The sequence below is a fragment of the Danio rerio genome, chromosome 19 (assembly GCF_052040795.2).
Source record: "Danio rerio strain M-AB ecotype USA chromosome 19, GRCz13ab, whole genome shotgun sequence".
In the NCBI taxonomy this organism is placed as follows: domain Eukaryota; kingdom Metazoa; phylum Chordata; class Actinopteri; order Cypriniformes; family Danionidae; genus Danio; species Danio rerio.
The window spans coordinates 12,082,501-12,104,388 of NC_141039.2; the positions used below are offsets into that span (position 1 = coordinate 12,082,501).

General features: G+C 34.0%; 3 protein-coding genes across 15 annotated transcripts in view; 1 reads left to right on the top strand and 2 right to left on the bottom strand.

Annotated features, from left to right (window-relative positions):
- The window catches only part of pla2g4c (phospholipase A2, group IVC (cytosolic, calcium-independent)), a 25,304-nt gene extending 23,481 nt beyond the window's left edge, over positions 1-1,823 (bottom strand). The window contains exon 1 of the mRNA XM_087295493.1: positions 1,685-1,823. Within this exon, the coding sequence (XP_087151619.1) occupies positions 1,685-1,762 (78 nt within the window). The 5' untranslated portion in view covers positions 1,763-1,823. The remainder of the gene's footprint in view (positions 1-1,684) is intronic.
- The window catches only part of msmp2 (microseminoprotein, prostate associated 2), a 9,118-nt gene extending 311 nt beyond the window's left edge, over positions 1-8,807 (top strand). Inside the window, exons 2-4 of one of the 2 annotated variants that reach the window (NM_001447133.1) lie at positions 1,708-1,818; positions 5,714-5,822; positions 5,892-8,807. In NM_001447133.1, the coding sequence (NP_001434062.1) occupies positions 1,710-1,818; positions 5,714-5,822; positions 5,892-6,069 (396 nt within the window). In that variant the 5' untranslated portion in view covers positions 1,708-1,709 and the 3' untranslated portion in view covers positions 6,070-8,807. Of the gene's footprint in view, positions 1-1,707; positions 1,819-5,403; positions 5,521-5,713; positions 5,823-5,891 lie in introns of those variants that run through there. The other variant, XM_087295092.1, reaches the window with a different exon arrangement.
- Positions 8,264-21,888, bottom strand: part of tpm3 (tropomyosin 3) — a 42,757-nt gene continuing 29,132 nt past the window's right edge. For 4 of the 12 annotated variants that reach the window (XR_015515771.1, XM_087294063.1, XM_087294069.1 and 1 more), the window contains 3 exons: positions 19,588-19,657; positions 19,300-19,378; positions 16,693-17,175 (listed from right to left, as the gene is read on the bottom strand). Coding sequence is in view for 11 of the 12 variants with exons in the window: in XM_087294063.1 (XP_087150189.1) it covers positions 17,172-17,175; positions 19,300-19,378; positions 19,588-19,657 (153 nt within the window). In the remaining variant the exon portion in view is untranslated. Of the gene's footprint in view, positions 9,504-16,692; positions 17,176-19,295; positions 19,379-19,587; positions 19,658-21,888 lie in introns of those variants that run through there. The other 8 variants (XM_087294064.1, XM_087294062.1, XM_087294067.1 and 5 more) reach the window with 3 other exon arrangements.

Below are 21,888 nucleotides of genomic sequence, written 5' to 3' on the forward strand. Positions count from 1 at the left end.
TATTACTATATTATTCTATTCTTATATTATTATTATGTTTGATGTATTATTTGTTAAATACAACCCTGAAATACAACTATTTGAAAAATCAGTAATCTAAGGATTAAAATATGTATAAATATTGTGAAAATTGCCTTTGTTTTCCAAGTTGACCAAATAAATCTCTTAACAATGCATTTTACTAATCAGAAATTAGATTTTGATATACTTATGGTGGAAAATTTACAAATTGTCTTAACGAAACACCGTCTTTGATTAACACGATGTTTTTTACTTATACACTGTTTTGTTTGGCTGAGACTGGTTTTATGGTTTTTATCAGTGCTTCTACTATAAATCTCTATGGTATAAAAAAATCATAATTATGACACTAAGTGTTACAGAAAGATAGATGAACATTCAAAATCAAGAATCAATTAATTCACAGGAATTTCAAACAATCTTTTGTTGCTGTTTTATATTTTTACCATTAATGGGGATTAATAATTCTATGAAACATATAAATAGGCTACCAGTCATACAGGGAATAAGTAAGAGAGATATGTTGGTTTGCAGCGATAAGGTTGAAGTCAGAGTTATTAGCCCCCCCTGTTTATTTTTTCCCCAATTTCTGTTTAACGGAAAGCAGATTTTTTCAAAACATTTCTAAACATAATAGTTTTAATAATTCAATTCTAATTACTGATTTATTTTACTTTTGCCATGATGACAGGAAAATAATATTTGACTTGATATTTTTCAAGACACTTCTATACAGCTTAAAGTGACATTTAAAGGCTTAACTGGGTTAATTAGGTTAAATAGGCAGGCTAGGGTAATTAGGCGAGTTACCGTATAACGATGGTTTGTTCCTTAGACTATCGAAAAAGAACATAGCTTAAAAGGGCTAATAATTTTGACCTTAAAATGTTTTTTAAAGTTTAAAAACTGCTTTTATCCTAGCCGAAATAAATTGAATAAGACTTTATCCAGAAGAAAAAATATTATCAGACATACTGTGAAAATGACCTTGCTTTGTTAAACATCATTTGGGAAATATTTTTAAAAAGAAAAAACATTTAAAAAGGGGGCTTTAATTCTGACTTAACTGTATATTGTGATATGAATATAATATTTACCAGATGATTTGAATAGCTCTATTTGGAAATATTTCGTTAATTTAGATTGACTGGGATGATGAAGTCTTTTTCTATGCAGTGCATCTGCATAAAACCCAATAAGTTACAATCACAAAAATACGACAGAGCAAAAATAAAAGTGAAATAAACTGTGCTTTTTGGTTTTCAAGGGGGTCAAACAGTATTCAAATACATAAATTGAGCAATCAAATGTAAACTAACATAGTCTTAATTGTATAAATAATCTTAAAAGTAATGTTTTATGATGTCTTTATCCTTTTATCTTTAATAAACAATCTAATCCAGCGATGTGACTATTGCGGGTACACACATTGCAATATCTATGCTCAAACAACATATCATTGCAACCCTAGAATAAATGCTACTTTCAGTTAGACAGTTCAAATAAATATAGCCAACTATAAAGACAAATGTTTCCTAAAAATGACTCTTTGTAGACTTCTTACAGTGTCTGGGCAATATTTCAGTGATTTTATCACATTTTGCAAGCAACTGAATCCTGTAATTCAAACAACAGTGAATAAATGTGAAATTGCTAACTTTACCTTCCAACTTTCCCCCCTTCTAGACATGCAGGCAAGCGACATGAGCGTTTTCCTAGCTGTGTTTTGCACGGTTAGCATTTTCCAGCTCTGTCATGGAGTATCCGGCAGTGGAGAATGCTACTTCAATGCCAAAGGTAAACTATAATAAACATCAAAGTACAAGCACACAACATCATATGACATTGATCTTTAGTTCTTTTTTGGTTGCGATGTCGGATGACCAAAACTTAACGTCAATTTGTCTAATACCGACGTCAGCTGACACCTAATACCAACGTCATGTGGCTTTGATATTTGGTTGGCCTTAGGCTGTGGCATTAATTAACTAAAATCCAACATCGTTTTGACATCTTGACATCCATACAACATTAGAGTCTAATATCAGTAGACGTTTATCTTTGGTTGGTTTTATGCTGTGTAATTAGTTACCTAACTAAATTTCAACGTCACTTTAATGACATAATGTTGGAATATGTTGGAGCAGCAAACAAGCAAAATACACAAGTAAAAACACACATTTCTTAACAATTTAAGACGGCATCTTTGGATATATTTTCTGCTGAAGATACATACCTTAGGAACGGTATAGCAGAAAATTTGGGCGGTTTTAAAACCTTGACTTTTCCAAACCGCGGTATACCTTGAAAACGGTTATTGTCCCATGCCTAGTCTTTACAATGTTAAAAGCTAACATCATTAGTCGTTGATGTTTGGTTCATTTTATGTTGTGCTATGAATTAACTAAAATTCACCTTGATGTAGAAGTCTGATTTCAAACTGACGATGGGGTTCTGTCGTAAACTCCATTTTCATATACAACCAAAATTTAATAAGAAAACGTCAATTTTACGTCTATGTGACGTCCAGTTTCTGCTGGGAGACAACTGAAACATTTAGTGTATTAGAGGTTCTGTAGACAAATTATGCAAATAGTTAATTTACACAGTCTATGTAAATAAATACCTAATTAACTCGACTGCATAATTTTTATTTTATTTAAAACCATTTGAATAATTCAATAATAGAGCCTTATAACTGGATCAATCATCATTTTGAACAAATTTTGAATAATTTCTGTCAAAATGATGGAACAATTGCCTTAAATATATATTTCAAATAATGCTTGTGTAATGTTTGTTTATACACAATTTGTTTTGTTTAAATATTAATAATCATAATACATTCAAACAATGTGCATTTCCATAGAAACATGCAAAAGCAGAGATTGTGACGTTGATAATTGGATGTGTTACTTTTTGAATAATGCTGTTAAATGTGTATAAATTAACTGCAATTATAAATGTGTAGTAAAGGTGAATAACATAAACAAAAACAAAAAAAAATGGATTGACAACTGATATTAAGCTTTAGAACGGTAGCCAGCCTGTTGAAGGGGGTGGTTCTTTTTTCTCAAAAAGTGAACCTTTTGCAGTTATTCGCCATTTTATTTTTATTATGAGATTTAAATGCTGCATTTTAAGCACTATTTTTAGCTGAATGAGCTTGTCGGATGGACAACATAATCACACTTTTTGATTCACCAAAAATATTTCCTAAAGATTTAGAATAAAGAAATATGGATAAACACTTATTTTAAAAACACAAATTTATTCCATCATATTAAATTAGAAAAAAATAGCAATCTGTTAAAGCTTAACATTATAAATTGTAGCCTGTTGTCATTTATAAAGTAAATAACAAACTGGTCAGCATATCAACAGAATTTGGCCATTTAAATAATACAAGATTAAAACATAATACTATAAATACATAATGTACAACTTCAGGATTTTTGCATCTCTTATAAAAAATACGTTTGAAAATTCATGGATAACAAAAATAGCTATATTGATATTTAAATTATTTGTAATATGGGCTGCTTTTGGTGTTTCACAGATGACCAGTTACGTCAGATTTGATGTTTTCTTGAACAGCGGATGTTAGACTGATGAACAATATTTGTTTGCATTGGACAAACTTATCAGCTGATTAGCTTGGCTTATTTTCACAATTTATGATGGTATAGCAGTCAAAATAGGACAAATGGGCTCATTTATGGGACAAATTCTAGACCTTTGTCAGTGAAGGGTAAGTCTTTTGAACCTCCCAACCCCCCCTGGCTACAGGTCTGAGCTTTATAACAACACATAAGTGGATTCATCATCCGTATATTGGTATCAGATATTATTGCTGACAAATGTTTTAATGGTTTCATGTGCCACCTACTGGCATAGAGATGTAACTTAATTTGAACTTAATTTGAAGCTTTAAGTTACTTTCGAAAGGTGCCATAAGCTGTTTCCATCCAGCTAATTTCATTGCATAAAAAACGTTTCATGTAAATGCAAAGATGCGCATAAATGTTAAAAATGCACATAAACACTCATGGGTAGGATACAAACTTCGATGGTAACACATTAACTGAATTGCTGTATTGCTGTAATAGTTGGAGGGGTGTGGCTAAGCATAATTAAATTCGGCCAAGCAAATGGTCAGATTTTGATTAAAGATTACAAATAAAAAAAGATAATTTTTTCTTTTAAGACTAAAAATAAACACAATAATTTTAGATTTTGCGTAGATTTCAATGATTAAAGTTGAATGTTGTTGGGTTTTTTCATTTTGTGACGCAGTTTCTACTGCATGGAAAAAAAAATGAAATTTTAGGGTGCTTTCACATCTGTAGTTAGGTTCATTTGGTCCAGAAAAGGGCAACAGAAGATACATGATTATAGTGTTTTTCTGCCATTTTGGGGTCTTTTTCACACCACACTGATTGCTTTGATTCCAAACCAGTTAAAAAACCCCAAAATGCAGACATGTGACAAAATCCACATCACTCATTGGCCAGATGTTTTTGAACATATTTGCTAAACTTGGCTACTTTTGGATTGGTCAGAACTAACATGCAAGAAAATGCCAATGGAGCTCCCGCAAGAAAACAAACCGGCAGACACAAAATGTTGCTTTTTACTATGGAGGGACGACTGCGCTGACTGGTTGTATCCCTGCTCATAGTATATACTATGTAGTTTGTATACATCACTTTAGACAAAGTACACATTTTGAGAATGAAGCACAGCTGCAGCTGGAAAACAATGTTTTAATGCATTGCAAACAGCAAAGGCGCATCGCAGCTCACTTCAGGAGAAGCCTTGAATTAATTTAACGAAACTGATGGTCATCTTCCAGAAATATTACCAACAATCCAGTAGGGGAAAGCTTTTCCCTTTCTGTTTAAAACTGTTGGTAAAGCGCTGTCAACAATTATTTCCAGGGTATGTTTAACATTGTACCAAGACCACGTCTTCAAGGAAGTCTCAGTATGCTGTTTTGGTCTGCTTTTGGTGCTTACTTAAGTGCAATTGCTACTTTCACACCTGCCCAAACGCACCGCACTGAGAGGGAAAACAAACTCTAGTGCAGGGGTGGCCAACCCTGTTCCTGGAGAGCCACGTTCCTGCAGATTTTAGTTGCTACCCATATCAAACACACCTGAACCAATTAATTAGGACCTGAACATCACGTGATAATTACAGGCAGGTGTGTTTGATATGGGTTGCAACTGAAATCTGCAGGAACGTGGCTCTCCAGGAACAGGGTTGGCCACCCCTGCTCTAGTGCGCTTCAACTGAACTAAATAAGGCAGGTGTGAAAACACCCTTACATGAGAAAACAGTGGGCGTGGCTTGTTTTTTTTCTACTGCGAGCTGATTGGATGTAGTAAAGCGGGCATTAGTTCATTCAGAAAGATCGGGAAATGTGCTTGGTTAAGTATGTTAACCACGCCCACCTGATACCTCAGTCAGAAGGGAAGTGCATTGTCAGATTTCAAAGTAAAGATGGGCAAACATTTTTTTTTTTCAAATGACATGTACAGATGAACTGTTCACCACAAAACTAGCAATGTGAGCTAACCAAGTCAAGATGGCTAGGTTGATTTCGTGTGTACTTTAATACCAAACAGCTAGTGTGAAAGTAGGTCAAATGATGTCTTCCAAAGTTGTAATGCTCACCATTTCCCCACAGCCAGCTGTGAACACAACGGCCGTGTCTTCGACATCGGGGAGGCCTGGATGAATGATGAATGTTTCCAGTGTGTGTGTTTCGAGCCGTTTGGAGTGGGCTGCTGTGAACAGTAAGTGTCATACTAGAGGCCTCAACAGGCTGCTGATATTGAAGCTCATTGGTCTTTACTGTCCTCTAGTGGAAAGCAGCCAGTCGATTACCCTCCCTGGTGTGAAGCTGTTAGAAAACCAGATTCCTGCACGGTTGCTGTGGTGATGAAGGCCAACCATAAACTTCCTTGTCTGTTCGGAGGGAAAAACCGCTTTCGAGCAGGAGAAGGGCGGCTGTGGAAATACGAGAACGACCCGCTGTTCTAGAACGCCGTAGTATATTCACTCACGGAAAACACTAGTAGTTTAAATATACTGTATAACTGCACCATGTTTGACAATAAACGTACATATTGGTTAAAATATCAGTAATAATAACAACCACTGATGTTTATAGAATGATAATGAGAATAGTTTTCTATGTAGATCAGTGGTGAAAACAGTCAAATTTATTCAATTTCACGTATTGATTAAAATGTATTGTTGTGATGACAGCATGTTTCTACTATTCAGCAGTGTTGGGGGAAAATACTTCTAAAAGAAATGTTACATTACGTACATTTGTGTTACTTTTTCCATCTTGACTGAGCTTGCTGTTAGTTTTTATTATTTTAAAAGAAAATAATGTCTGTTTTTGGAAGACGTAAGCATTTTTAAGCCTCATAAACCTTTCAGCTGTGCTACATTTCTAGATTGTATTAAGAATGAGATATATAAACATTTAAGCTTTTATTAATCTAAAGGAATACCAAATTGTTTTTTGTGCTTTTAAAGCCCCGGTAAAAATCACACGATTTTGTCTTGATTTCCTTGAAGTAAGGTGTCGTGTGGAGTCTTAAACGACAAATGGGCGTCGCAAATCATAGGTCCAATCATTTCTTCTTGTGTAATGTGGCATAGTTCACGACAACCAATACAATGAAAATCTAGCATGTTAAATTTTTTCTTTACGACAAGTTCTGTCACGTGGTTGAATTTCTGAGTTATCTCAGCGGGCGCTGACATTAATCTGTGGGTCAGGTAATCAAAAAGGCTGCTTTTTACTTATAGCTGGGTCTCGGGTGGATAAGATCAATCATGGTTATGCAAACTTAAACTACCTTTTCTAAAACATTTAGGTGTTTTAAGCAATTTTATTTAACACATTAGAAACATTTCCATTGTATTAGTGTATACTTGCCAGTGTTGCGACCAATTTGCAGCACGTTTCTTCAGTTGTTTGTGTTGTGACCAATTTGCAACACGTCAAATTGATGAAGACGGTTTCTTTATTTGCTGGCGTTTTTTTGTAGTTGCATGTGCTTTCTTAAAATGTCATAACGAATGCCCTTAAATAATGTAGCCTATTTGTCAGCAAGCATCAATGTTTATTGAGACTGACATAACAAAAAACAACAATAATAATGAGATATATTGTTATAACAACACTTGTGAATGCTTTGGGAAATAACACTCGTCATAGACATCATGGGATGACTGATCGTGAAGGAACGTGTAGTCTGGCACATTTGTTGCCCACGACAAGATTATCAAGACAAAGTCGCATAATCTGACATAGGTGACAATAAAATCGTGTGATCTGACCAGGGCTTAAAACAGATCTACTGCAAGATCAACATGCCGTCAGTGTCAGTCAATAAATAATAAAACAAAATAACTGGAATTTACTCTACTTCTATATTTTCAGAGAAATTAAAAAGTAATCTGATGCATTGCTAGTTACTTGGAAAAAGTAATCCGATTACTTAACTTCCATTACATACAATGAATTCCCCCCCAACACTGGTTTTCAGGGTCACATGATGTTATTAGAAAATATAATGCTGATCTAATGCTCTAATTGTGCAGCTTCATTGTGTTAAAGGAAAAGTTCACCCAAAAAATTTTATTTTGCTATCATTTACTCCACCTGTTTAAAACCAGTTTCATCGTTTTGCTGAACACATATAGATATTTTAAAGAACGACAAGATAAAATTAGCCAATAACTACCATGGTAATTTTGTTCCCACCATAGATTTCAATGGCTGCTTTTTTACAACATGCTTCAGAATATCTTGTTTTGTGTTCAACAGAAGTAAAAAATTCATTAGTTTAGAAGCAATGGAGGAGTAAATATTTATCTTTGGGTAATTGTTTTGCTTTTTTATTGACACCTCTTTGGAATATTTGAAATAAATCTACAGAATCAATGTACATAACATTCATGTTATTTAACAATATTGTAACATTCTCAAAATTATTTAAAGTTTAAATCACTGTATGTATTAAAATTAAAGGTTGAAATTAGACTTCTATCACAAACAAAACAGTACTGATGTCCATCTTGAAACGGATATCCTTCCAAATAAATATCAGTGACTGTTCAAGAAAAACGTCCGTTTTTGTTTCTAGAAATAAACAAAAATAAGAAAAAAAAAATGAAAATCTGATGAAAAATCAAATCCATAAAAACACAGTGGTTCAGTGACAGTAAAAATCATGGTTTTTATTTAAAAAAAGAATTTAGGTATCATTACACAAGATACAGACAGTAACAAAGTGATTACACATCATTGTGGGCTTTTTCCAGTTAAAACTATGTGTTCACCCCTGTTTCTTAAATTTGTATACTATTAAGTGTTACAATTCGCTCCCATTACTGTGTTCATAATACATATTTTAGATCTGCACGGCTTTTGAACCTTTTAAATCTGGCAGTGCCACTGCTTTGAACTCACGGTAAAAAAACAAAACAACTTCAACCTTTCTTCCCTGGGTAGAATATGGCTCTTTAAAGCAAATGAAAAGAAAATTATAATGAAGAAACCATGACTTGGCCTCATCTGCTCACCATAAGCCCATAACAGTGCACCATTTCAAATAGTGGTTTGCAAAACATTTGTGTTAAAAAAGCAAGGGGATTCGACCCAAACAATGAATACATATATTACTCAAAAAAACAAACTCCGAATGGAAGCAAAGGCTTTTAATAATAATAACAATAATAAAACAAATTTGGTCCTCACGGCATGGTTGTGCATACTGTTACAGACCACATGATGTGGTTTTGGTCCCAAAACCGGTGATGCCGACTAACAGGCAGCAGAAACTTGTGCAGGATGAAGAAAAAAAAAAAAGAGGTGTGAAAAGGATAGCAGTGGATCAGGCACCAACAAGACCAGCAAAAACAACCTGTGTCAGAGCAACAGCAGGAAAAAAATGGCTTGAGAATGATCTAAAGCCAAGCAAGAGACAAGCCAACAAGGCTTTTATGGCACAAAATTTTACAAAAATCAGCCTCCAGTAAAATTATCATTGAGAGTTTGGGCTGATATGCAGAAAAAACACTAGCTCGTAAAGCTCTGATCATGGAGCAATACCAAAAAAGGCTCCCCGAGGTCAACATTTGACTCTTGAGGAGTATCGTAGTAGATCATTTCTCAAATCACTTGGAATAGTAGTTTGGAAAAATTGAGAGGCACCACATTTTTGCTGGTTGGCTTGGTGAGCTTATCCTCCAGCAGAAGAAGAGAAGAAAAAAAAGGGGGAGAATCAGATGTGCAGAGACAAAGAAACCAAAATGAGATGAGGGAGTCAAGAAGGGAAGAAAAGGCCTTTTTTCTGCTCCAGGTCTTCTTTAGAAACTATTGAGCTCGCTCAGGGTCTGGTCCAAAGTAGCATGGATCTTGATGTTCTCCTCTTTAGCATCTCTCAGTTTCTCTGCAATGAGAGAGAGAAAATTCAACTCTAAAACATAACTGTAAAACTGAATTGTACAGGATAACATCATTCTACAGAAAACTCAATCTGATCTGATGTTAAAAGTTTGAAAAAATGACAATCGTTGTCTTGGTTTTGTTCTTGAGAGAAGTCTCAAAAGTTCATGTGACAGCAAATATTAAATACAGTAATACTGGGATATACTTAGGCCTGTCACAATAATCAACAAGTCAATGTATTGCACAACACATGGACATGACCTCAATCATTTTTGGTGATGAAATGTATATCACCCATACATAAAAGTCAATTCTAGCAACATTTTAGCTGATTGCACATCTCTATATCTATTAGAGGTGTCAGTGTCGGTAGGTTAAAAACATACTGTAGTATTTACTATAAATTACTATAGTATATCTTCATGTGGGAGTCTGACAACTGAAAATAGATCTGGTAGCAGATGTCAGCCTGTTCCTTTTTACCTTGAACTTTGACAACATTTATTATTATTTAATTGTTTGGGAAATACGTTTTCACATTCTGATTCCACCTAATTATTCAATAGTTAAAATGTCATAAGAATAAAATATGACGTGTTGTTTGGAAGAGTGTACCTGCATTGTGATGATATTATATAGTCATTCTGGCATTATATAATGATGAGTGACATGAAAGGGTTTTAAAATGATAACATTGTTTATTTGAAGCAATATATTGCACAACAGAAAAAGTAGATAGAGGCAGGCCTAGATATACCACCAATTAAAATGACAGAAGAGACTTCCAAAGATCAAAATCAAACTCTAAAAATCAGACTGTAATACTGAATTGTACAAGATAACATCAGGAAACTCAATAATGCGTCAGATCTGTAGTTTAAAAAGTTTGATTTGTTTTGTTTTTGTGAGAAGTCTCAAAGTTCATCATGCAACAGCAAATAAAGTACTATTTTGTGAAATATTACCAAATATAATGACTGAATGAGACTTCCAAACTATTTTTTTTTTAAATGTAAACTTAAAACTTGTGTAAAACAAACTGCAATGCTGAACTGTACAGGACAACATCAGGGAACTCGAAAATGCTACAGATCTAAATATTTGAAATTTATTATTATTATTATTTTTTGCCGTGAAAGGTCTCAAAAGTTCATCATGCGACAGTAACAATGTAATGTTTTACCAATTAAACTGACTGAAGAGACTTCCAAATATACAAATCAAACTGTAATACTGATGCTTCAGATCTTGATGTTAAAAAGTTTAAAATAACTAAAAATTTTTTGTTTGTTTTGTTTTTGTGAGAAGTCTCAACGTTCATCATGTGACAGCAAATGCAGTAATATTGTGAATTATTACCAACTAAACTGCCTAAATAAGAGACTTCAAACTAAACGCTTCAAACGTAATACTGCCGGATAGCATCATTATACAGGAAACTAAATAATGCTTTAAATCTGATGTTCAAAAGTTTAAAATAACTACGATTGTTTTGTTGTTTTTGTGAGAAATCATGCGACAGCAAATACATTAAAATGGTCAATTATCAATTAAAATGGCCAAATAATACGTTAAAAAAAAAAAATCAAACTGTAATACTGAATTGTACAGGACAACATCAGGACACTCGATAATGCTTCAGATCTGATGTCAAGTTTTAAATAACTACAATTGTTTAGTTGATTTTGTGAGAAGTCTCAAAATTCATCATGCGACAGCAAATGCAGTAATATTGTGAATTCTTTCCAATTAAAATGACTGAAGAGACTTCCAAATATCTAAATCAACCTAAAATCAAACGGTAATACTGAATTGTACAGGATAAGATCAGGAAACCTAATAATACTTTAGATCTTGATGCTAAAAAGTTTGAAATAACTACCATGTTTTTGTTTTGTTTTTATGAGATGTCTTAAAAGTTCATCATTGCAACAGCAAATACAATAATATTGTAAATTATAACCAATTAAAATGACTGAATACAGAGAGAGAGAGAGAGAAAGAAAAAAAAAATCAAACTGTGATACTGAATTGTACAGCATTACATTAGGAAACTTGATAATGCTTCAGATCTGATGGTAAACAGTTTAAAATAACTGCAGACATCTCATCATTTGACCGCAAATGCCGTAATATTGTGAAATATTACTAATTAAAATGACTGATTAAAAGAAACTACTTAAAACTATTTCTTAAAAAGCTTTAATTATTGACCATTTTGAAACCATATAGTAATGATGACATTCTGATAGCATGTTAAACTATCTCTGCAAATTCTCTAAATCATTAAATCTGCCTGCCAGTTTCGGTTTATTAAGAAGGACTTGTGAAAGTGCTCAGATTTATGCTGGAAGATTCTGTAGATAACATTCATCTGAAGTATGCCGGGGTTTATCCTGCAGTGTTAGCATTGCGCAACGGTACCATGTCAATGCTCTGCTTTTGCCGCAGCACTGGGGTAAAAATAACTTCACGATAAACTAATTTTCGGAGAACTTGCAGCTGAATGAGGGCCTTTTCATTTCACTCAATGGCATGCAGCCATGCATTAAACCTTTACAAAAACACAAATACTTGTTCTTCCACAACTAACTTTCAACAGGACCACTGGTCAGTATTTAGCTTTAGAAAGAACTCGAACATGTATTCATCCTTCAAAAACAAAACCGCTGTTCAGTTGCTTAATTGATTTATACACTGGCAAGAATACAGCTGCTCAGACATTTTAAAATGGGAAGTGTTGGGCTGTAGAAAAGACAAACTGAACTGAATAAGCAGAAAGGATCGATGTTTTGTATGCAAAGCAAGAATCAATGTTTTTAGCCTAAAGAAGAGGCAGCTGTCTGGCCCCCTACCATTTTTAATCCATAATAAATCCCTGATCCAGGCAAAACTGTTGTGATAAACTTTGATTAAAAAATAATTGGGGCAGCCACTGAAAGGAATGGGAATTTCTGATAGTTCTGTTATTCACATAAATAACACCAAGTGCAAATATCTGACTTATTTTCCAATGGATTCAAGTAAGGCATAAAAGTAAGACTCTCTATAGTAGGACATATGACCTTGTGTAAATTATGTATATGATTTTTTTAAATAGCTGAGACTCAATATCTGAGACTAAATATCTGACTCATAACTCTAGACAATAATAATAATAATAATAATATAAAAGGGTAGGTTAAGGGTAGAGCTTGACAGCCTGGAATGTTTTTTACGGGTTGCAGACTTGATGCAGACATTAATTCACAAAAGCATTCAGCACTCAAATGTTGCTACAGAAAGCTCAAGCATGCTTGTTTGATGCACGCACAAAAATACAGGTTCATTCTTTGTGTCAAGGCAGAAGCTCTTATGCATCAAGCAGCAATGTCTGAGCTTCTGTCCAAGTTCAATGATCTACATTTATATGAGAATTCCTAAATTAAATCTCAACAAATCAAGTAACTGCTTATATTTAGAAGACTTGAAGTTAAAATGGATTTATTTTGATCTCTTATAAAACATTTTAAAGCGCATTTCATCAATCTTTCAGCGGAGAGACAGTTTTTTTATTTTATTCATTAATAAAATTATAAACCAAACAGCAATAAAATGCAAAAAAAAAAAAAGTTAGATAGGTTTAAATGATCTAGTTAGGGGAAGTTACCAACTCTGATCTTCGATTCGGCCATCTCATTGAACGAGACTCCAAGTCATTTTGTTCAATTTGCCAACATAGAATAAAAATGTTTCGAGTTGCTTCCAAAACACATCTACAACTAACACCAACATTGAGCTTAATATGGGGCTGTCTCGTGATGAATGGACGACTTGAAAAACTAAAAAACAGGAAAACTAACTCCAGTACAGAGCATTGCATGACTAAACAAATTGCTCCACGAAATGACTCCTTTTTTCTGAGCTGCATTTAAGATTCATTCATCATAACTAAAATGGACTAGCTTGTTCATCCTCTTCGCTTTAAAATGATGGCGAAAAAAACTACAAAATATGGCTGCACATTATATCGTTTCAGCTTCGTTATGGCAATATGATCATTACCAATAGTTGTCGCGAGTGTATGCAATGTTGAGTCTGGATTATCATTTAGTAAGCGTTTTTTGAGGCCTGTGAATGTTGTGAGGGGTTTGAAACCATCCAGGCTTAAGAAATTGTGCCGTTTGTAACTTAACTATTATTTTATTGAATAGTTTAGAAAACGAAGATTGTGCAGTATTATTTTACATTGGATTATTTAATTACTTTCTACTAGAATACAGTTTGACTCCTGAAACCAATAAAACACTGTTTATTTAATTCATATTCTATTTATTAAATGTATCTGTGCCTGTAGATTGTTTCTTATATTTTATGCATATGCAGTCCCCTACAGAATTATCCCAATCAATCTAAAATTATTGTTATTCAACACATCTAGTGAAATGATGTTCATATTGCATTATATAAATCACAGAATTAAAAAAAATAAAGCAATGTTAGATTTTTTTAACAGTGTGCAGCCCTAATGCAAAGTCAAAAATCTGATTTAGGCCTTTTTTCCCCCCATTAACCCCTCAACTCTTACCGTCTTGCCAGTGGTGTGCTTATGTTTAGTATTTAATTGCAACATAGTAAATTAGTCAAATCATGAATATATATATATATATATATATATATATATATATATATATATATATATATATATATATATATATATATATATATATATATATATATATATATATATATATATAAATAAATATATATATAAATAAATATAATTCAAAAGGTCCTTTTCTGAATACATATTTTACCATTGTTTTGTTACATAAGAAGGGTAAATGGATTAAAAGCCATTTACAGTCACCCTACAAACTGTGGGATCGTTCGCACTTGCATTTTTACAAGCAATCATGACAAACTCTATATCACTTGAAAGCTTGATTTCTAATTTTCATATTTCATGACCATCTCATGATTTTTATAGCAACAGTTACAATTGACCAACAGAGATACTCAGAGTTAAAAAGCATTAGTCTGCTACAGCAATCACCACTAAAAATTGTTTGATGGATAAATAAATAAAAAAATAAAAAAATATAAAAAAAAAACTGGTACCAGCCATTTTGTGCCACTGGTTGTGCCCGTTTGTGAATGTCATTGCAATATACATCGAGAAGTGTTGAAGTCAAAATGTGTTAAATACACCGAAGCCAGTTTTCACTTTTTGTGATACTGTTAAACGTCATTTATTGTGAAAGGAGCTTTTCTATATGTTCTGAATATTTTGAATCGGATAGTTGGATAACATTTTCTTTATTTTTAGAAAATGTCTGAACATGTATTAAATATTAAGAAAAATAGAAAAGTCTCAATTTGTGTAAGAGACTTTATTATTATTATTATTAGTATAATAATCATTATTGAGACATTTCTTGTTACTACAACACACATCCTGTTATCTCGATGCATTTTTTCCCCTATTTTTTTCCAGAAGCTAAATTCAAAATCAAATACCACCAATCTAGCCATAATAATTTAGAAGGTGATGACTGCATGACAAATACGATCAAATAATAATAATAAAAAAGTATGGTTCTTATTGCTCAAACCATACAAAGAAAAATATAATGATAATCAGAACAATACAGACACAGCCCTTATGTGGTCACCAAAGGAAACTGGATGGCATCTGATGGTGATGTTTGGTTCTGTGACTAAACTAAATCTTACTGAAAGCTAATTTATTTTTTAATATATAAACATAAAACTTACTCATTTTACTTTACTAATGTACTTGGTTCAAATAATAGGCTTTTAATTTCTGCCCAAATCGAAACATTCGTACATATATAAATAACAGGAAAAATATCTATATTTTACCTTACATAATTCTTTATTAACTAATCTGCATTACTTATCAAACTAAAAGGCACATAACTTTGGATTTATGAACTTTTTTAGTAGAATCTAATAAGTGTCTACTTCAAAGGGCACCTAGGTTACCCCTTTTTTCAGATTTATTATGAATCATTTGTGTCTCCAGAATGTGTCAGTAAAGTTTCAGCTTAAAACACCCATCAGATTTTTTCATTATACCTTTTATAAGATTCCGTTTTTTTTATATATATTTTTGCACTGGGTGGCAGTTTTGCTTTACTGTGCCTTTAAGGCTGGTTCTCCCTGCCCACCGTTTTTACGTGCTTTTCTGCGTGCCTTAATCTCCTCCCTCGGCTGCGTCAGACAAACAAACAGACATAAAGGAAGCAGATCTCGCGTAGCGTTTGTGAGAAATACTAAAGTAAGAACTTTACCAACGAGTATTTGATACACTTGCTGTGTTAAGTTAAAACGATGAGTCCCACACAATGTCGTTACAAAGTTCACGCGCACACACAAACACGCATACCCAGCACGGACACGATACGCACATACATGCAGACAGCGCGTTTAGCTTTGCAATCTTTTTGCACGAAGATGTGACAGGATACAGGCTAATCTCCACTGCTGTATGTATATCTGTTAAGTTACTGTACAAAATAAATCGGATTTAACGTCCACAAACCGAGATTGAAGCATTGTCATAATTGTTCTGACGCTGCTGTGCTGATAAAGTGAATCTGAAGTAAATCGATGTAATTCATCACTCACATGCACTGTTTTAAAACATTTTAAACTTGTGAAACTTACTCTTGATCACATTTGATGACGATTGATGATCCTAGCAAACTGAACAGACCTTTTGTTCCCGGTCGCGCACATCCTATCTTGTTTATATGATTATACAAGTGACTACCGGGACATGTTACGCAGCTGTCAATCAATTTGGTGGGCGGGGGGACCGCACTCCTATGTCAAGTTGTGGTCGGTCTGAATACCACTCCAATTGGTCCGCCGTTTTTATGTTGTTAAATTGAAAAAAAGAACTCTGTGTGTTTAGATCACCCCAATATGACCGCCTATACACTATACCTACACATATTTCTGTCCAAACAGCTTAAAAAGTAGATTTTTCACCATAGGTGCCCTTTAAAATATGACCCAGATTAAATATATGCACAAAATGGTTGAAAATTGGCAATAATTTCTGGTGAACATGTCAGTATCACATCTGTGTTCTGAAACTGGGAACGAGAGTTAGGGGTTAATTTGAGACCTTCAAGCCTGTAACCTTATGGACCAGAAATAATCTTAACCATAGCTCAAACTCATGATTAATCACAATTAGTGACGGAGAATTTATTCAAGCCTTTTATCTTTCAACCATGAGATATAATACATGTGCAATTGAAGATGGGTAAATGCTTGGTTGCCCAACACCAGTCCATTGCAATAAAGAGAGACAAGCAGACATTCAAAAGAGAGCAGAGCCGTTTTTTCTCCTCCCTTCAATAAACATGGACGCAAGGCATGAAAAATACAGCAAAAGGTCACAGAAGAGCAAAAGCAGGGACATAAGAACAACAGATCCTGATAAGAGGAAGATGTTGGGGCAGATAATGAATATCTAAAGAACAGAAGCAGAAACAGAATAAAGAAACTGGCACTACAGACATGAGTACACGGAAAAACACACAAAACAGGAAGTGTACAAAGAAGAAAAAAAAGCAACAAATATGGACAGTCAGAGAAGACGAGGAAGCATTTCTTGAAGTCACAGTCAGCCACAGAACAGTCCAGAAACTCTTTATCTGCAACAGACACCAAGTGTAAACACCTCATGACAAGAAAGTCGCACATTTGGCAAGCACGTGTAGCTGTTAAGAACAAATGTTAATACTTGCATCAATGAAGGCCACAGCTCTCAAACCAACCAACTCAAAAGAGTTTTAGGGTTAAATCCTTAGTATGCAAATGAAAGGCTTAAAGGGGACATATTTAAAACAGGGATGTTCAAATCTACAACAGGACATCCTTTCTTATTCCAACAAGTGCATATTTTATAAATAACTATTTTGATATTTACATTTATAATTTGGCATCGTCAAAGTCAGAACTGCTTAAAAAATTATGTTGGTACCAAATCGGTACTTTTTACATAAATAAAAGTCCTGGTACCAGCCATTTTGTGGCACTGGTTGTACTAGTTTGTGAACATGAACGCAATGCACAAAAGAAGTGATGAAGCCAGAATGTGTTAAATACACCAAAGACACTCACCAAGTCAAGTTTTCACCTCTTTAGATGCTATGTCTGTCTGCTTACTGGTGTTTCAAATACATTACTAATATTTTACATTTAAAAAGAAACATAAAAAGTGGTATTTTTCAAGCTGCCAACTATAGTAAGCATAGTGTTCAGGAGTGACAAACTCTTTAAAAGGCACAACTGAAATGGGATTTTGATATAACAATACTATACCAACAGAAAAATTGATCCATTTATGTTTCTGTTTTGTCCTTTTATTAAAAACTTTTCATTTAATATTTTAAAAAAAATGCTTAATATATTATTACTTATCTATAGCCAACCCCATTACGCATACGATCACACCAGCTTGGCTGGTCCCTGAAGCATAGAATCACACCGGTGTGATAAGAATATTCAGAGTGCACGTCATCAACAGCTAAAATTAAAATCTGACGGTGCGTGCTGAGGCAAAGAAAGAGGTGCATAGTGCTTGACATGAATCAGTTTATCCATACTTTTAAACGAATAACATTTATTTTAAGTTTCAGACATTCAAATACACATAACTACAAGCAAAACATATCATTTAAGGTTTGTAAAACACACTAGGATGTCTATGGAGATGGCAATAATTATCTTTCAATATACCTAAACAATGAGCTTTGTTCACGCAGATGTACACACAGTTTATATTACTAGAATAGTTTCTCTCCAGCAGTTGTTGCTAGAAGGGATACAGCTGTAATTGGAAGTTAAGGAGAAGTATATTTATTAAATTACGCATTAATTGTATTAGCATCTACCTCAACCCTACACCCAACCCTCATGGTAATGACCCAATTTAATTACAGGGTCACAAAGATTATGCTATATTGACGCGAGTATGCTGGGCTGTATCCAATCTAGCTAATAAAATATTGGGGATGGGGGTCATGTGATAAACTTGGACACATTGCCATGGGAACTAGAATGCAATGAATTCCAAGTAATGTCACAAAAAACAAACCTCACGCAGAAGGGTCAGCTGGAGTATTTAAAACTCACGTAAAAGGGTTAATGCATTCATAACATTTCTACTACAGCTAAAATTGTACCAACATTGGTACTATAAAACAACAATTTCTGGTATTTTGTTTCACTAGTTAGAATTATTAGCATATACCAGCCCACATTTGAATATAACACTACTGTTCAATATTAGCACTGTTACTATTACTTTTGCAAATAGCAAAAATGATTTCAGCCAGTGTTTCACAGTCCAAGTCCAAATAAAAAGGTAAAATGTCCCCTTTATCTGTAGATTAAGATGAAACCAAATGAGTGTTAGCATGTTAGTTACTTCACAATCATATACCAGTTAGAATATCACTCATCCAAGTTATGACATCACTGGGATAAAGCGGCCGTTTAAAACATCTACAGTTAATGATTAACTCCCTGCGGCTTAGCTTTATACTGTATGGTAAAAGTATATGATCGGACGTTATGAAGCTCAAGGTTAGCCAACCAATTTCAGTCACGAGACTCCAAATCTGCCATTGCAGCAAACCTCAGTCACAAAGCAAACCATAAGAATCAGAGTTTCACACACACACACACACGCACGCACGCACGCACGCACGCACGCACGCACGCACGCACGCACGCACGCACGCACGCACGCACACACACAGGCCTATATTTACATAGAGGTCATGTCGTTGAGAGCATGATCCAACTCCTCACTAATGGCCTTATACTTGAGTTTCTGAGCATAAAGCTCATCTGTTCACACACAGGGAGAAACCAGGAGGAAAGAAAACGTCAGAAGAGGAAGAGCATGAAGGAAAGATAAAGGAAATGTATAAAAAAAGGAAATGCAGATTATGAATGCCATTGTAGACATGAGGAACATGAAAGCTAAGAAAAGAGCATGACTAGTCATTTTACAGCTAACAGAAGGAATGAAGTTAAAAATGAGGAAACAATCATACCTTCCAAATCATCAATGGTTTTCTCCAGTTTGGCCACAGACCTCTCAGCAAACTCTGCACGGGTCTCAGCCTGGAAGGGAATCGAGTTATTATTGTTAATTCTGCCCATCTACTCTCATTTCTTCTAAAAAACTTTACAGATGTTAAATAAAAAAAGCTAAAACTAACAACTTATTATGATTAAGTAGTCACAATATTTTACAATTAGACTTTAAAAAATCCTTCAGTGTGATTTTAATCAATAGCTACATTTCAATTCAAATATGAGAATTAGAATTATGCGCAAATCTTGAAACTTGCTTAAAATATTAGTGAATAGGCAATATTTCCATCCAATGAGTCAAAGAGAACAAAATAGACACTTCCTGATAAACTGATGCTGAATACCAAATAGAAAATGGAAATTGCTGCAGTAAGAGAATTCACTGTTGGGTTTTGTTTCCTATATAATAAATCATTTGTGCCTCAGAAGACAAAATGCAATCAATATGCGATGGGTTTAGGAAGTGTGAGATGCTGTTTGTGACAGACATTGCCTAAAGGATTTTAGAATGACCAAAACAACTTTTCAGATGTGGTTGGTCTGTTGGTTTGTCCATGAATGAATCATAAATGTGCCTATTTTTTGTTATGACATGATTACGCATGCTGGAATTTATTTGCTGAATGTGCTTTGATACAAGTTGATGCACATTTTCTCTTATCGGCCAAAACGCTTATCCTACTCCAGGGAATCTGCAGGTTTGATCGAGTCAAATTTAAGACTTTAAGGACATTTAAAAGACCATTATGAATTCAATTTTAGAGTTATTCGGGGCTAAACACTAATGAATATTTATAAGGGCCCAGTTGGTTGCCTCAAAAAAAAAAAAAATAAATACAGTAAAATGTAATCATTTTAAGCAACATATTTCAATAGTGTCAAAACACATAAAACTAGTTACTTTTATCTTAAGGCAGGGGTGTTCAAACTCGGTCCTGGAGGGCCGGTGTCCTGGAGGGTTTAGCTCCAACCCTAATCAAAACACACCTGAACCAGCTAATCAAGCTCTTACGAGATATACTAGAAACTTCCTGACAGGTGTTTTGAGGCAAGTTGGAGCTAAACACAGCAGGACACCGGCCCTCCAGGACGCCCCTGTCTTAAGGATAAGTTCAACATTGTGAAAAGTATATTTATTATGGAGACAATAAAATAAACAAAAATGTACATTTGTTGGCTTTTGGTCTAAATTGACAGAGTATTACTTAAGATTGTAAAGTGATATGTTGCTCTGTTATTACCATGAGGAATTGTGTAATCGTTTTTAGTTTTCTTTCCCTGATTAGGGAATTTATTTTGGAAAAATTGCTTTAAAAAATGTCGAGTAGCTATTGTAAATTGCATCTCTTAGCATTAAATAACATAAACGTTTAAAAAAAAGGGTATTATTTATATAGATTGTTGGCGAGTGGATGGATGTTGGCCTGATAGGGCAGCTTTAGATGGAGAGAGGAAAATTAAGACTTGTTTTAAAAAATATTTAAGGTCTACAAGTTAATATTTCAGCTAATTTAAGACTTTTTAAATTTTGTTTTTGAAATTTAAGACATTGAGGGCTCTATTTTGACGGTCCATGCGCAGAGCGCAAAACGCAGGGCGCAAACGCTTTCAGGGCGTGTCAGAACGCATTTTTGTTAATTTAAGGATGGGAAAATCCGCTTTGCGCTATGGCGCATGGTCTAAAAGGGTTGAGTTTATTTTCTTAATGAGTTACAGGTGTGTTTTGAGAATAAACCAATTAGAGTCTCATCTCCCATTCCCTTTAAGAGCCATCTGCATCACGCTAAGCGCATTTGCTATTTACAGGACGTAAAGTAAGTCTAAGTGGAAAAACTGAGCATTTCACAAGCAAAGAGTTAACATATTAACAGAAAACTGTTAAACAGAGCATCTACTGCATGAGAATGAGAGATAATGGATCTACTTTCACTTTCGCTCTAGGAAACCTTTACGCTCAGACATCAGTCTATAAATAATTAATTTCGTTTGTTAAGCGCAAATATTTGCTTCAAAACTATTTCTAAATTCAGTTCTAATTTTAAGCAAACGAATAAATCAACAATAATAACAAAATGTGCTCAAAAACCTGAGTTATATCCTAAAACACATGCTCTGCCCCATATGATCTAAAATCTGACCGGTGGGCAAATCTAAGCTTTTTTTTAATAAAACAAATATAAATATGGATATAATAAATAATACTGCTAATAATAATAACAACATTATACAAAAGCAAATTGTTATGAATGAACTGAAAA